Source organism: Momordica charantia (assembly GCF_013281855.1).
Source record: "Momordica charantia cultivar OHB3-1 chromosome 6 unlocalized genomic scaffold, Mcharantia_2.0 BLBB01000006.1, whole genome shotgun sequence".
In the NCBI taxonomy this organism is placed as follows: domain Eukaryota; kingdom Viridiplantae; phylum Streptophyta; class Magnoliopsida; order Cucurbitales; family Cucurbitaceae; genus Momordica; species Momordica charantia.
Genome location: NW_028275164.1, coordinates 11620596 through 11633935, shown reverse-complemented (window position 1 = coordinate 11633935; position 13340 = coordinate 11620596). Strand labels below are relative to the sequence as shown.

The 13340-nt window shown below is 35.9% G+C and overlaps 1 protein-coding gene across 2 annotated transcripts; it reads left to right on the top strand.

Moving 5' to 3' along the window:
* The first annotated feature begins 923 nt into the window (after positions 1-923).
* Positions 924-2809, top strand: LOC111023882 (23 kDa jasmonate-induced protein). Of its 2 annotated transcripts, none has more exons than XM_022301380.2 (3): positions 924-1037; positions 1780-2247; positions 2509-2809. In XM_022301380.2, exons 2-3 carry the CDS (start codon positions 1792-1794, stop codon positions 2698-2700), a joined length of 648 nt encoding a protein of 215 aa, XP_022157072.1. In that variant the 5' UTR covers positions 924-1037; positions 1780-1791; the 3' UTR covers positions 2701-2809. The 2 variants fall into 2 exon arrangements, with proteins under 2 accessions (XP_022157072.1, XP_022157071.1); XM_022301379.2 differs by having other exon boundaries at positions 954-1096.
* The last annotated feature ends 10531 nt before the right edge of the window (positions 2810-13340 follow it).

Below are 13340 nucleotides of genomic sequence, written 5' to 3'. Positions count from 1 at the left end.
ATGCTTATGCGAGTAGCAACAACCACGAATGGAGACGCTCAAAAGGAAACCAGGTTGCATTCGATCACTCAAACCTCTCCCATCTTTCAAAAAAAGAGAGAGTTGTGACAAATAGATGTAAGAATCCGAGTTTTCATTAAGTTAACTATAAAAGAGATAATTACAAGTTCCATGTGGGCATACATTAACTAGCTAAGGCATGTATTCTCGACCAAGAGGTCGTGAGATTGGCTTAACAAGGAGAGGACAGAAGAGCCAGAACCCCCTCCATTAGTGTGAGTGGAGCCATGTGGTCATGGATTATTTTCTCACAAACAACGTCAATTTTTAATGCCAATTTCTAGACAAGTGTTACGTAAGGTACCACGAAGAAGCCATATATGTCTTCATCTCCTAGTTCTGGTTACCTGCAAACAAAAATTTAGCACCGGTGTGATGCTTTGCCGAATACACTCCGATGCCTAAATTAAAACTTAAGATGAGAGAAAATGTGTGTACGGAGCAATAGAGTAGAGTAGTAATCTCGAGAAAGAAAGTCTACTTCAGAGTTTGTGTCAAATTCTTACAAGGAGTTATATAAGGAAAATCGACTTACTAGCGACGTCCTTGGTGACTCTCTAGAGTGTTTGCCCTTTGGGTATAGGTTTTAAGCAGCTGGCTATATCTTGCACGAATTGCTCATGTGCAGTCGGCCCCTAAAATGGGTGTGCTCAAAATTGGGTTCGGTTTGCTCGGTCTTTGCTTGGTTTCCACTAACTCAATCCATGTGGTTCAATTGGAGCTTGAACACGTGGCACCTTAGATTATCCAATAAATATTTTCAATTTCTGACCTTTCAAATTGAAAGCAAAAAGTATTATTGGCACACCTACATATGCATCCTTATCTTCTTTTTTTTTCTTTTAATTTTATGGACCCCTATGGTTTTTATCATTGGGGTTTCTAAACAAAAAGTAGCATTTTCGATATTATAAATACCATAAACTCGAAGAAAGATAGGCAGCAAAGGTTTGCATATTAGTCGGTCTCCTTAGAGAGTAAAGATTTTGGCACTTTACTCTACTCTTCTTTTTCTTTTCTTTCTCTCTCTGTTTGGGTATTAATATTTCTATTTCTCATACTTCAGATAATATACTTTCTTATTCTCTACTTCCTTATTCTTTTTATAAATAATCCTCAAGTTATAATTTATACGTTTTAAGAATAAAAATTTTACCTGTTTTCTTTTGTTACATGATTCTAATTTTCCTTAGTGTTAATAAAATTTATACTTGTATTACTATTATTCAGCTCATTAAAATTTTGAAGGTTTTTTTTTCTTTTTTCAAAGCATAGATTATAATTAAGATAAAATTTTCCTTCCCTTTTCTAATTTGGAAATATGGATAGCAAGTGGATAAAAAAGTAGTTATCCAAATAGACATATATTCTTTTAGTTTTCTCTCTCTTTTTTTTGGATAACCCGAAATCAATGTCCCCAACATTGTATCCGATGTTGCGCATGGACATACATTTTTGTGTCTTTTCCTAAAAATATAATAAGTAATAATGAAAATGTTAACATATATTCTTTTTTTAGTTAAGTATTTATGACAAATATTTATCGATAGAATTATAGTGATAAAATACAATGTCTTTTCTCTCGTTCCTTCCTCTTTTCAGCAACTGAATGAAAAATGGGGTTACCAAATAGAATTATATTATTCAAAAATACAGAAAACAAGAAATATTACCCAAAAAAATAACAAAAAATTAACATGTGCTTTTTTTTTCTTCTAGAGAGATCGGAAGATGGCATCCAACGTGTTTGGCAATCCAATCACAAATCAAACTCTAGAAGCTATGCCTAAATATGAAGGGAAGACAATAACGCGTCTGGATAGGGCAACTGAGGCAATTAATATGAAAAATGATGGAGGGAAAGACAAAGATGTTCGAGCATATGTAGATTCATTGAAACAAAAATGGGGAACTGGAGTCTCTACTCTTTGCCTATTTTACAATGCCACTGGTGATCCGATAACATTTATCTGCGATCACAATTGGCATGGTCATATTGGACCTGATCCTTATCCACTTAAGATTGCAAATGGTCAATGGGGTGGTTTCCTTCATGTCAAAACCTCTGGAGTTGCCACTGGCTCTTCTGCAGCGGTTGTATATCGTGGTCAGAACAATAATGATATTCATTGTGATTGGATGGCAGCTTGGTCAAATCCCTGGAATCGTACATTTTGGAGCAATACGGTCAGCCATTTTTCTTGTCCTTACCTGCGCTTATACAAAGTTTCAACTAAAAAAATTTTGGATTTTCTTCCTTTCAATTTCATTTTAGTCCTTAGCTTTCTTTTATTTTAAAATATTTATTTTAGTCCTTTAATTTTTAAGATTTAGAATTAATTTCTCCAAAATTTAGTTAATGAGGTGAAATAAATCATTAGCATAATTCTTTCTTTTCTTTCCTTTTATATTTTTTTAAAATATTCACTTATTGTGTTTTTGTGGTAGGCATTTACCGAGATTCGAGAAGAAGGGCATTATGATACGCAAGACAATTGGGACTACATCTCTAACTTAGTATACGAGTCGGGTCTTAGCAAAATATACGAGTGGAATGGATGCAAATCGAGTGTCATAACAGGAAATTCTACTAGTCCCGAGTTCGAGACAATATTCACTCTCAGTGGAGTCACGTTTTAAATGATTTATATAAGTACCATAATTTATGTACGGCCTAAATCCAACTACTTCTAAATAATGGCCATTTGAGCTTTAATCCTTTAAAAGTTTCTGCAAATTGGATTGTGCATCAAGGTGTTTGTTGTGCTCTGTGCAATACGAGTGTCTATACAATATTTATATGATATATATCTAATATATTACTGATATGAGTAAAAAATTTTGCTATATTTGAAAATTTAAAAAAACGGATGACATATTTTGAAATACACAAAAAAAAAATTTGCTATCCATTGCAATTTCCTTTTTTTTATGCCAATATAGTTAGTATTAAGTACAAATTTAATGATAAGCTTTCCTATTCCAATGCATATATGTTACAAACGTTTTAGTTTCAAACATCATCAAATTCTTAGCCTACAAATATATTTATAATGCGTTAAACATATATACTTACCTTATTACCTTATCATTCTAAATGAATTTTGCTAATTACTCTTAAATTATCAATCACCATTCACTAAATTTGTCACCACTCTATTTCTTCCTTATCTTTTCTACTAAGTAGTACTTGAGTTTCTGAAAAATCTACCGTGGTCAAAATCTTCTACCAAGTCTCGGATAGGTTTCTTACCATTTTGTATGTACAATGTAATAGAGATGCATTATTAGTGTGTGTTTTGAAGTTATTTTAGCATGGTAAAAATATTTTTGCCTTGTCAAAATTACTTTCTTTTTAATGGGTCATGTTTCACAAATTAAAAATTGGTTTTAGGAAAACTTAAAATAACTTTTAATTGAGTTTTAAGGTATCACAAGATTATTTTGGAAATCAATTATACTTAAGTCATTTTTTTTTTTCAAAATCACTAATTCTACCATCACTTCCAAATACACCCTTAGTTTTATTACTAAATTGGGTAGCATTTTTGTGCAGCATTTTAGATATTTAGGAAACCCATTATTCTCTCAAAATTATTTAGTTCATGGTATTTTTCATTTTTTTTAGTACATGTGGGAGTGGGGATTCAAACTCACACCTTCTTAGTTAAAGATATATGTCAATTATGATTGAGGTATGCTAGTTTTGGTACTTAGTTCATGGTTAGTTAGACAATAAATTCAACACAGTTTAGTATTGTCCACGTAATAATCACGCCCTAATTTCAATAGAGTAATTTTGGTAGATCATGCCACTTCTATCAGCTGAACGGTGAGTTTACACTAATAAAAATTTCACTTTTTTTCTTTGAACTATCATTTTTTCAATACCTTTATTTTTCTTTTCAAATTATGTTAAAATTACAAGGATATGTACAAAAAGGCTTTCAAGTGTCATTAATCTTACAAATGCTATTTTTATTGAGTATTATTTATTGCACTCGTTACAAATGCTAATTCGAGCATAATTCAGTGAATAAAACATCTATTATTATCTCAAACATCAATGATTGAATCTCCTACTATGTTACAAAGTTTCTTAATTGTGAAGGACAACGACCGTCCACATAATTCCATAGTGTTGTGATATTGTCCATTTTGAACATAAGTTTTCATGGTTTTGTTTTTTTGTTTTCACCTAGAACACCTCGTACCAAAAGTTATAACGTTCCTCACTTATATATTCATGATCTTCCTCCTATACAGCTAACGTGGGATCTTGGTCGCATTCACAACTCTTTAAATCACGCCTAAAATATATTCTTCTGCGTTAATTCACAACCTATACAGAAAAGAGGTCCCCATATCTCTTTAAATCACGCAAAAGCTATTTCTTCACAATTGCATTATTGTTGTGCTCATTGATAAATATGTCTTTGGATTATGTTGGATTTAAAGGTTGGTCCGTTCTCCACTAGTAAAATTTTTATCACTTTTTTTTAAACTTTAATTTTTGTAATATTTTATCACAATTTATGATGATGGATTTAAAAATTTTTTTTTTTTTGGAAAAAAATTGATATTATATTAGCAAGTCTTGATTATTGAATATTTATAGAGAGCGACGAATTTTTGTGAAGAAATAATGGTGGACACCATTTCTTATTCCGATAAGATAATGCAAACACTAGTCGTCATTATTGAGCAAGCGTTGGTACACTTTAAGACTCTAATTAACCATAACAACATTTGTGTGATTAAGAAGAGTGGGAGTATAACTTTTTCTAAAACAAATCATTGTAAATCTAGCATAATTGTACAAAATATTAGAAAAATTGTAGTTAAGAAAAGTAATTAAGATTATATTGACGATGTACAATCTATTTATTTAGTCGATTATACAAATGACATGTCGATTGTTATTAAGTACCAACATTAATGTAGATAAGTAGAGTTGATTGTACAAACACTAGTGTGGGTGGGAAGAATCAATTTTTTTCTATTCTTTTGGAAGGAAAACATCAAAACCTAATGCCCTAAGTGAAAAAGGAAAGAAAGAAAGAAAAAAAAAACTTGTCAATGTCGTTATTAATTAGTGGCTTGTTGCCACGTGTAAGTGTGGACCAAGAAAAAGTTCGAAATCTTTTTTGTTTTGTTTTTTTCCCCTTCATAAATTGTGCACCTACCAATAAAGCTAAAACGTGCTAAAATTATCGCTCCATAAATTAATTTATTTTTTTTTTCTTGCTTTGTTGTCCCGTCCTTATCCTTACATGGAAAAGATAAGAAATGGAACAAAGATTTTTAACGTAAGTTAGTTACTCCTCTCGTTACAAATTGATTTTGAGAGGGAAACTCATAAATATCGGTAACATTCAAAAATCACACTTCAATACTATTTTTAATTATTCTGGATTGTTTGAATTTTCTTGCTCAAAATTTTCACAATTCTTTCCATATATAATCTTATATAAATTGGAGGGTTGTTCTACCAAAAAATAAAATAAAAAATGATTGTCTTCCACCAATAATGTTTCCATAACTTCTTCCACCTACCATTTTTGTGATAATTAATTTATCTCATTTATCGTTGAATTAGAAGTATTTATCCCATAGGAAATGACTAAAATATTCTTAACCATACAAATTTTTATTATTAAGCCGTAATTATAACACTATTATGATCCACCAAAATTTTTAGGATAATTGTAATTGGTAGCAAAAAATATTTTATGTATTTTAGAGAATGTCACCAGTTTCCCAAATTTTCAAATATAGCAAAGTGTTTGAATTTTTATTTTCGGAATTTTTATTACTCCAATTTTACCCTTATGATATCTGATATACATTCAATCTATATCTGATGTATAGTTGTATCTGATATACATCCAATCTATATATAATATATATTCGATGTATATTTGTATCTGATGTACATTCAATCTATATCTGATGTACATCCGATGTACCTCTGATATACTTTCGATATACATCTAATGTAACCCTGATGTACTCCTGAATCTAGTCAATATTAGGGTATTCATTAAAACAATTTAAACTTGTAATCAAGTTAAAATTCCTCAATCCAAATCTTACAAAGTTCCTATTTAGATTGAAAATTAGTACATCTCGTGGGCTCTTTTCAGATATTCGGCGAATTAGATGCACTAATAACTGTAGTGGACATCTCCTAACATTAAATGGAAAAAAAGTGTCCAAATGATCAATTTCTAAATATTTCTATTTGTGTTGGTGCTAGCATCTTGAGAATGTTATCTATTTATTATAATTTTGAATATTGTTGCACTTTTGCATTAAAATACCATATTTCATTCTGTTGTTAAAGTAAAATCAATATTATATTAGATGAAATCAGACTATCACATCAATGGTATATCAAACAATCATTTCAGTAGTATATCAAACACTCATATCACTAATATATCGTCAGATGCTCATATAAATAGTATATCGCATGTATATCAGATATACATATCGATAGTATATCACATACTCATATCGATAGTATATCATAGTATATCACATACTCATATCGGTAGTATATCACATTTATATCAAATGGAAATAAGAGGGAATCGAAATGTAGGGTTTTCTAGGCTTGGGTTTGGGCTTGTATGGTAGTGTTGTCATTTAACATGTGAGCCTTAGTTTTTTCCTTTTTTTTTTTTGAAAAAATACTATTATTTTTGCCGTCCATTCGAAATGTCAAGAGTTATTAATGTCATCAACTTTATTTTATTTGCAATTTCATGTCCTTTTCAATTGAATTGGTGCACAACCTCAAAAAAATAAAAATAAAAATAAAATAAAAAATAAAAAGAAGAAGAAAATACGTAAAAGTAACTATTCTCAAAAACTCATCGCTATTATTATATATCAACAACAAAAAAAATCTTTTTGTTCTATTATTATCAACAACAACAAATGTTTTTCTAGCCTTACATATTCAATTGAGTGGTTGGTTTGTCCATGAAATTCCTTTTTTACTACTATAGTAGATATTATCTTCACTGAATTTAAATTAACTGATGAGGTTTTAATACATTAAGAGTAAATTTTAGGATTTTAAAAGATTAGGAATGGAACTGAAAATTCTGAAAATTATCTAAAATATTATTGATGATTTAAATTTGGTATATTTAGTCTACTCCTTTCATTATTTATAATATTTGATCACAATTAATTATGCAAAAAATTTATAGTTATTTATTTTGGGAGAAAATGTTTCAAATCTCTTTAATCACACCAATAACATTATTAAACGTGTTTCTTTTTTTTATTATTGCAATTTTCCGTTCTTCAGTTGAGTTCACTAATGGAGGAAGCATCAATTCATCGATCTTCGTAGTAGTAATAGATGTTGGTACTCACTTGAACTATGTTCGAATTTACTTATTATTGATAGTTGATATATTTAATAGCAGCAACAGATTAAAGTTTCTATCTATTATTGATATTGAAAATCATATAATAATTTAAACCACAAATTAAAGTTTCTATCTTTTGCTTGATTTCAATCTTGTTACGTACCCTCTACTTTGCCTCAAAAATGGATTTGTCGTTACCATTAACATTTCATTAAATTCTAAACAAAGTATATACTATGATCAAATATTTAAAAAAAGTACGGTAAAAAAAATAAATTATTTAAATTACTTTTTGGTAGACAACCAAACAGTTAACTCAGGTAAGATAATGCTAGTCGTTGTCATTATTTAGTAAGTTCCAGCAGGATTCAAACACTTGAGACTCTAATTAACCATAATAGTATTTGTATGATTAATATTAGCGGAAGTATAACTTTTCTGAAACAAATTATTGTAAATCTAGCATAATTATACAAAATATTAGAAAAATTGTAGTTAGAAAATTAATTAAGATTCTATTTGCGATAATACAATCCATTTATTTAGTTGATTTAAACGGTACAAACGATTTGTCGCCATGGATATTGAATAATGACACAGCGTGGATAGGAAGAATCAATTCTTTTCTACTCTTTTTGGAAAAGAAATATCAAAACCTAATGCAATAAGTGAAAAGAGGAAAAAACATGTCAATGTGGTTATTAAGTAATGGCTTCTTGCCACCTGTAAGTGTGGACCAAGAAAAGTTGGAAATCTTTTTTGTTTTGTTTACTTCATAAATTGTGCACCGACTGATAAAGCTGAAACGTGCTAAAATTATCCTCCATAAATTAATTTCTTTATTTCGGTGTTTCGTTGTCAACCCGGTTAAGGATCTACCTTGATAACACAAGAGACTTTACATAGGTTTATAATAAATTTAGACTACTCTTCTTATTGTCAATTGGTCAAAACCGACAAATTGACTTGTGGGTGGTTGGCGTCGGTCTGAGTCCAAAACCAACTTAGACAAACTTGTTTGGAGGTAAAAATACCTAGGACACGTGGAAGACACTTATTGGTGTTTGAAGAGCTAAATAAAAAGGATTACCCAGGTCCACCTCGGCCCTGCCGAGGAGACCTGGTTCGTCCATTGAAAAAGGCTAAGTATAGATGCCAAGGCTCGACCTAGCTGGGGCTCGATCTACTCGGGACCCGACAGGTCCGATATGAGAAAAAACATGTAACCGTCGGTCGTGTGTACTGTCGGATCCACCACCTATAAATAGAGGACCTCATTTCACGCTCAGGTAGGAAATCTCACCTCAAACTACATACGGAGTCCGATCTATACTGACTTGAGCGTCGGAGTGTTTTACCCTCTAGTGCAGGTCCACTCTAGTGTTCAAGTAGAGACCGGAGACCAGGTTCGAGCTTGGTTCCAGAAATATCATTGTGCAGATCTTTCCATAAACATTTGGCGCCGTCTGTGGGAAAGAACGATCTAAGTCATCCCGATTTAAAAGTGTGAACAAAAATGGTACAACCAACAAACTCAACCAACACAGTCGACCGAAGAGCTCTAGCGGCCAATGATAGCCACCAGAGGGAGGTCGGGGTAGAGGTGGTAGAAGGATAGGGTTATGAAGGCCTGAGGACAGAGCCTCTCCGTAGGTCGGCAAGCATCACCACGCCCGTTCTGCCACTAGTACATCCAAAGCCATCCAAGGCCAATCGTGGCAGAGGTGGGGCTTCGAAGAGAACCACCCGAGGACCAGCCCCAGCTCCAACAAGGGAGAATTTCGATGCACTCCAGAAAGAAATGGAGGCAATGCGCACTCAGATGCGCATCATGGAAGAGATGTACAACGAGATGGTGCAAGCTGCGGGCGCTGGATCTCGGTCTGAAAATCGGGTGGCACGTGCGTGCGCGAGCAAAGGGGTCATCACCTCGGTCTAGTCGAGGAAGGGCACCCTAAGGGAGGTGAGGACGAGGAGTACACTCACCAGAGGGGCGACCTCTGCGAGCATTTTAATAGAAAGAGAAGCTCGTCCTTCCTAAAGGGACAGTCTCCGTCCTGCTCACACAGGAACTCCAATCAACAGGCAGAGTCCTCCTACAATCCAATAACTCCCGAAGAAGAGATGACAAGAGAAGAGTTCGATCAGCTAAAGAGCAAGTTTGATGCCCAGGTTGAAGCCTTGAAAGCTAAGTGCGAGAAAAAAGAAAGTCCGTTTGATGATGGCGATCTGGGAGAATCGACATTCACCTCGGACATCCTAGAAACTTCGATCCCTCCAAAATTCAAGACTCCCACCATGAAGCCTTATGACGGGTCTAAGGACCCAAAAGACTATGTTGAGGTCTTCGAAGGCCTCATGGACTTTCAAGCGGCAACAGATGCAATCAAGTGCCACGCCTTCCAGATCGCGCTCACCGGCAGCACGCGCTTGTGGTACCGAAGACTGTCGGCCAGGTCGATCTCGACCTACTCCCAGCTGAGGAAAGAATTTATTAGCCAATTCTCTTCTCGGCATTATGATAGAAAGACAGCGACTCACCTCGCCACCATCCGACAGAAGGAAGGTGAGACGCTGAAAGAATATGTCACAAGGTTCCAGGAGGAGCAGCTGAAGGTCGCACACTGCTCCGATGGCTCGGCCATGTGTTACTTCCTCACCGGCCTGGCCGTCGAGACCCTCATTGTGAAGCTCGGAGAAGAAGCCCCAGCCACGTTTGCAGAGGTCCTGCAAAAGGCGAAAAAGGTTATTGATGGGCAAGAGCTCCCTCGAACCAAAACTGGCCGACCAGAAAAGAAGATCGACCAGGGGAGAGCTGGCAAGGAGAAAGGAAAAGTTGATTCCAAGTCCAGGGACAGGGGATCATCCTCCTCTAGCAGCCGAGCTGATTATCGAAGGTCGAATAGCAGCCGCAACCGAAGCTGACCTTATGAACGTTATACCCCGACCACTATCCCAATCTCTGAAATACTTACAAACATTGAGGAAACTGGGATGGAAAAGCTCCTCAAGCGACCTGAGAAGCTCCGGGGAGACCCAGAAAAAACGTAACAAAGATAAATATTACCGTTTTCATCGCGATCACGGCCATAATACATCAAATTGCTGGGAATTGAAGCGCCAAATTGAAGACCTCATTCAAGATGGCTACTTAAAAAAGTTTGTAGGCAAACCGAGGTCCAACTCGGTAGAAAAGAAGGAAGAGAGGAAGCGTTCGAGGATGCCACCTCGCCGAGATGACCGACCTGCGGTCATCAATACCATTTTCGGAGGCCCAAGTGGGGGCCAATCTGGGAATAAAAGAAAGAAGCTAGCTCGCGAAGCCAGACGCGAGGTGTGCATCATCAGGGAGTAAAGACCGACCTCCTCCATTGCCTTCAACGATGCCGACCTGGAGGGGGTCCATTTGCCCCATAATGACGCGCTTGTGATCGCTCCTCTCATCGATCACGTCCTGGTCAGAAGAGTACTGGTTGATGGAGGTGCATCTGCCAACATTTTGTCCTTTTCAACATATCTTGCCTTGGGATGGACCAGGTCGCAGCTGAAGAAGTGTCCGACACCCTTGGTTGGATTCTCTAGAGAATCGGTCTCTCCAGAATGGTGTATCGACTTGCCGGTTTCGATTGGGCAAGATGATACACAGGTAACTCAGATGGTGGAGTTCGTCGTGATCGACGGAAGATCGGCCTACAACGCCATCTTCGGGAGACCCATCATCCATTCGTTCCGGGCCGTTCCTTCAATGCTTCATCAAGTCCTGAAATACTTAACTCCAAATGGAGTGAGCACGGTCCGAGGGGAGCAGAAGACTTCAAGGGAGTGTTATGCCTCCGCGCTTAAAGGGTTGTCAGTATGCGCCCTGGAAGAACAAACAATTCGGGACGAGCTGCAAGAGTCTGAGGCCGACCTACCTAGAGAAGCCAAAAGGCAGTTCTCTGCACCAATAGAGGAGCTCGAGTTTGTTCCCTTGCTTAGCCCAGAAAAACAAGTAAGCATAGGAACCAAGCTGGGGGCCACTGATAGGGACGAGCTGATCAACTTCCTCAGGTCCAACTCGGACGTACTCTCATGGTCTCACGAAGACATGCCAGACATCGACCCAAAGATCATAGTGTATCGCCTCAACATAGACCCATCATTCTGACCTGTAAAGCAAAAAAGAAGACCTGTAAATAAGGATAGGAGTGATGTAATTGTTGAGAAAGTTAACAAGCTATTAAAAGCTGAATATATAAGAGAAATTTTGTATCCCAAATGGCTCTCTAATGTTGTATTGGTCAAAAAATCCAACGGGAAGTGGAGAATGTGCGTGGACTTCACGAATTTAAACAAGGCATGCCCAAAAGATTGCTTCCCCCTGCAGATGATCGACCAGCTCGTGGACGCAACGGCCGGGCACGAGCTACTCACCATCTGAAGGGATGTGAATCCCGGAGCGGAATCGGACCGTTGTTTGTGACATTTGAGAAACAAAATCAATTTGCAAAGAAGGAAAATACAGAGGAATGCCATTACCTTTGAAGAACTTTTCTTCAACGATTTCCACCCGAACAGCACCACTGAGTCTTCCTTGCTATTCTCTTGGGTTTCGAGAACACGCTTGTTGGAGCGTATTGTTTTGAATGTCAAGGAGAGTTGAGAGAGATCTTGAGAGAGATTGAACAATGCTTGAGTTTTTTTTTCTGGACTGTGCAGCACTTACAGCAAAAGGAACAGAGGGAAATATGACGTGGGGTAACTCCCCATGTCATATGCAACTTCCCACTCTCTGCATTTTTGCACGGACTGATTTATTATTAATAATAATATAAAATAATATTATTAATTCATAATAATTAATATATATTTAATTAATTAATCTTATTAATTAATATTAATTAATTATTAATCTAATTAATAATGAATTCAATATATATATATTAATTAAATAAATAATTAACACTTAATTATTTATTATCAAAATAGAATCATATTCTAAAGCATTTCTCTCGTATAACCTATAGTTTTAATATGAATCTTATTCATATTAATTTTATTTGAATCACATTCAAATAATTTCTCTCATAATATATAGTTTCAATTTTGAATTAACTATATATTATAATGTATCAATATACATATAATCCCTTAAGAAATTCGATCAATTCAAATTCTTCCAAAAACTTGATCCTCGTTTTACCCGTTATGAGCTAGCAAGGGGACCTAATGGACCTACAGATCAGAAACTCCAACGATGCAAGATTAATTAGTCAAACTCATTGACCGAGTTAATCAAGATTCGTTAACTACTGGTCATTCCACTAAAGACCCGCAGTTGCACTCTTCTCACTGCAGAATGTTTTCGTGTTCATGGATATACGACCAATAATGACGAGTCAATCCTTCACGAGTGCTCGTAACTCAAGTTGGGTCAAATTACCGTTTTACCCCTGAGTTACATCTTACTCCTTAAACACCACTGCTCCTCTATTGAACAATCCGGTTATGGTCCAACCAATAACCGGAGTCAGCATTTAAGGGAACACTCATCTACTCCCCTATAGTCGGGGAGGAGTGAATTCCATCTTGCGAAGTTATGTTCCCAGCTCCCCACTCGGTCTCGTCCCCAAAATGGTAGGAATGTTGAGTCGGCTACTCGGGCCACTCTCACCCATACAGATCAAAGGACGAGCCCTCACGGGCAGGAGTCCATAACTCACTCAGGATTGAGAATGAGTTGCCTGGTAATCCTAAGAAATGGCAATCTATTAGTTAACGGTGTTACATCTAAAGATTGCCTATTTTGCGGTCCGGTCTTATACAAACTCATTGTATAGGATACCCTCACTCGCATGTCTCCACACGAACGACCTGGATCGAGTCGTCTGTAACCTTTACAGAGCGGGCCGT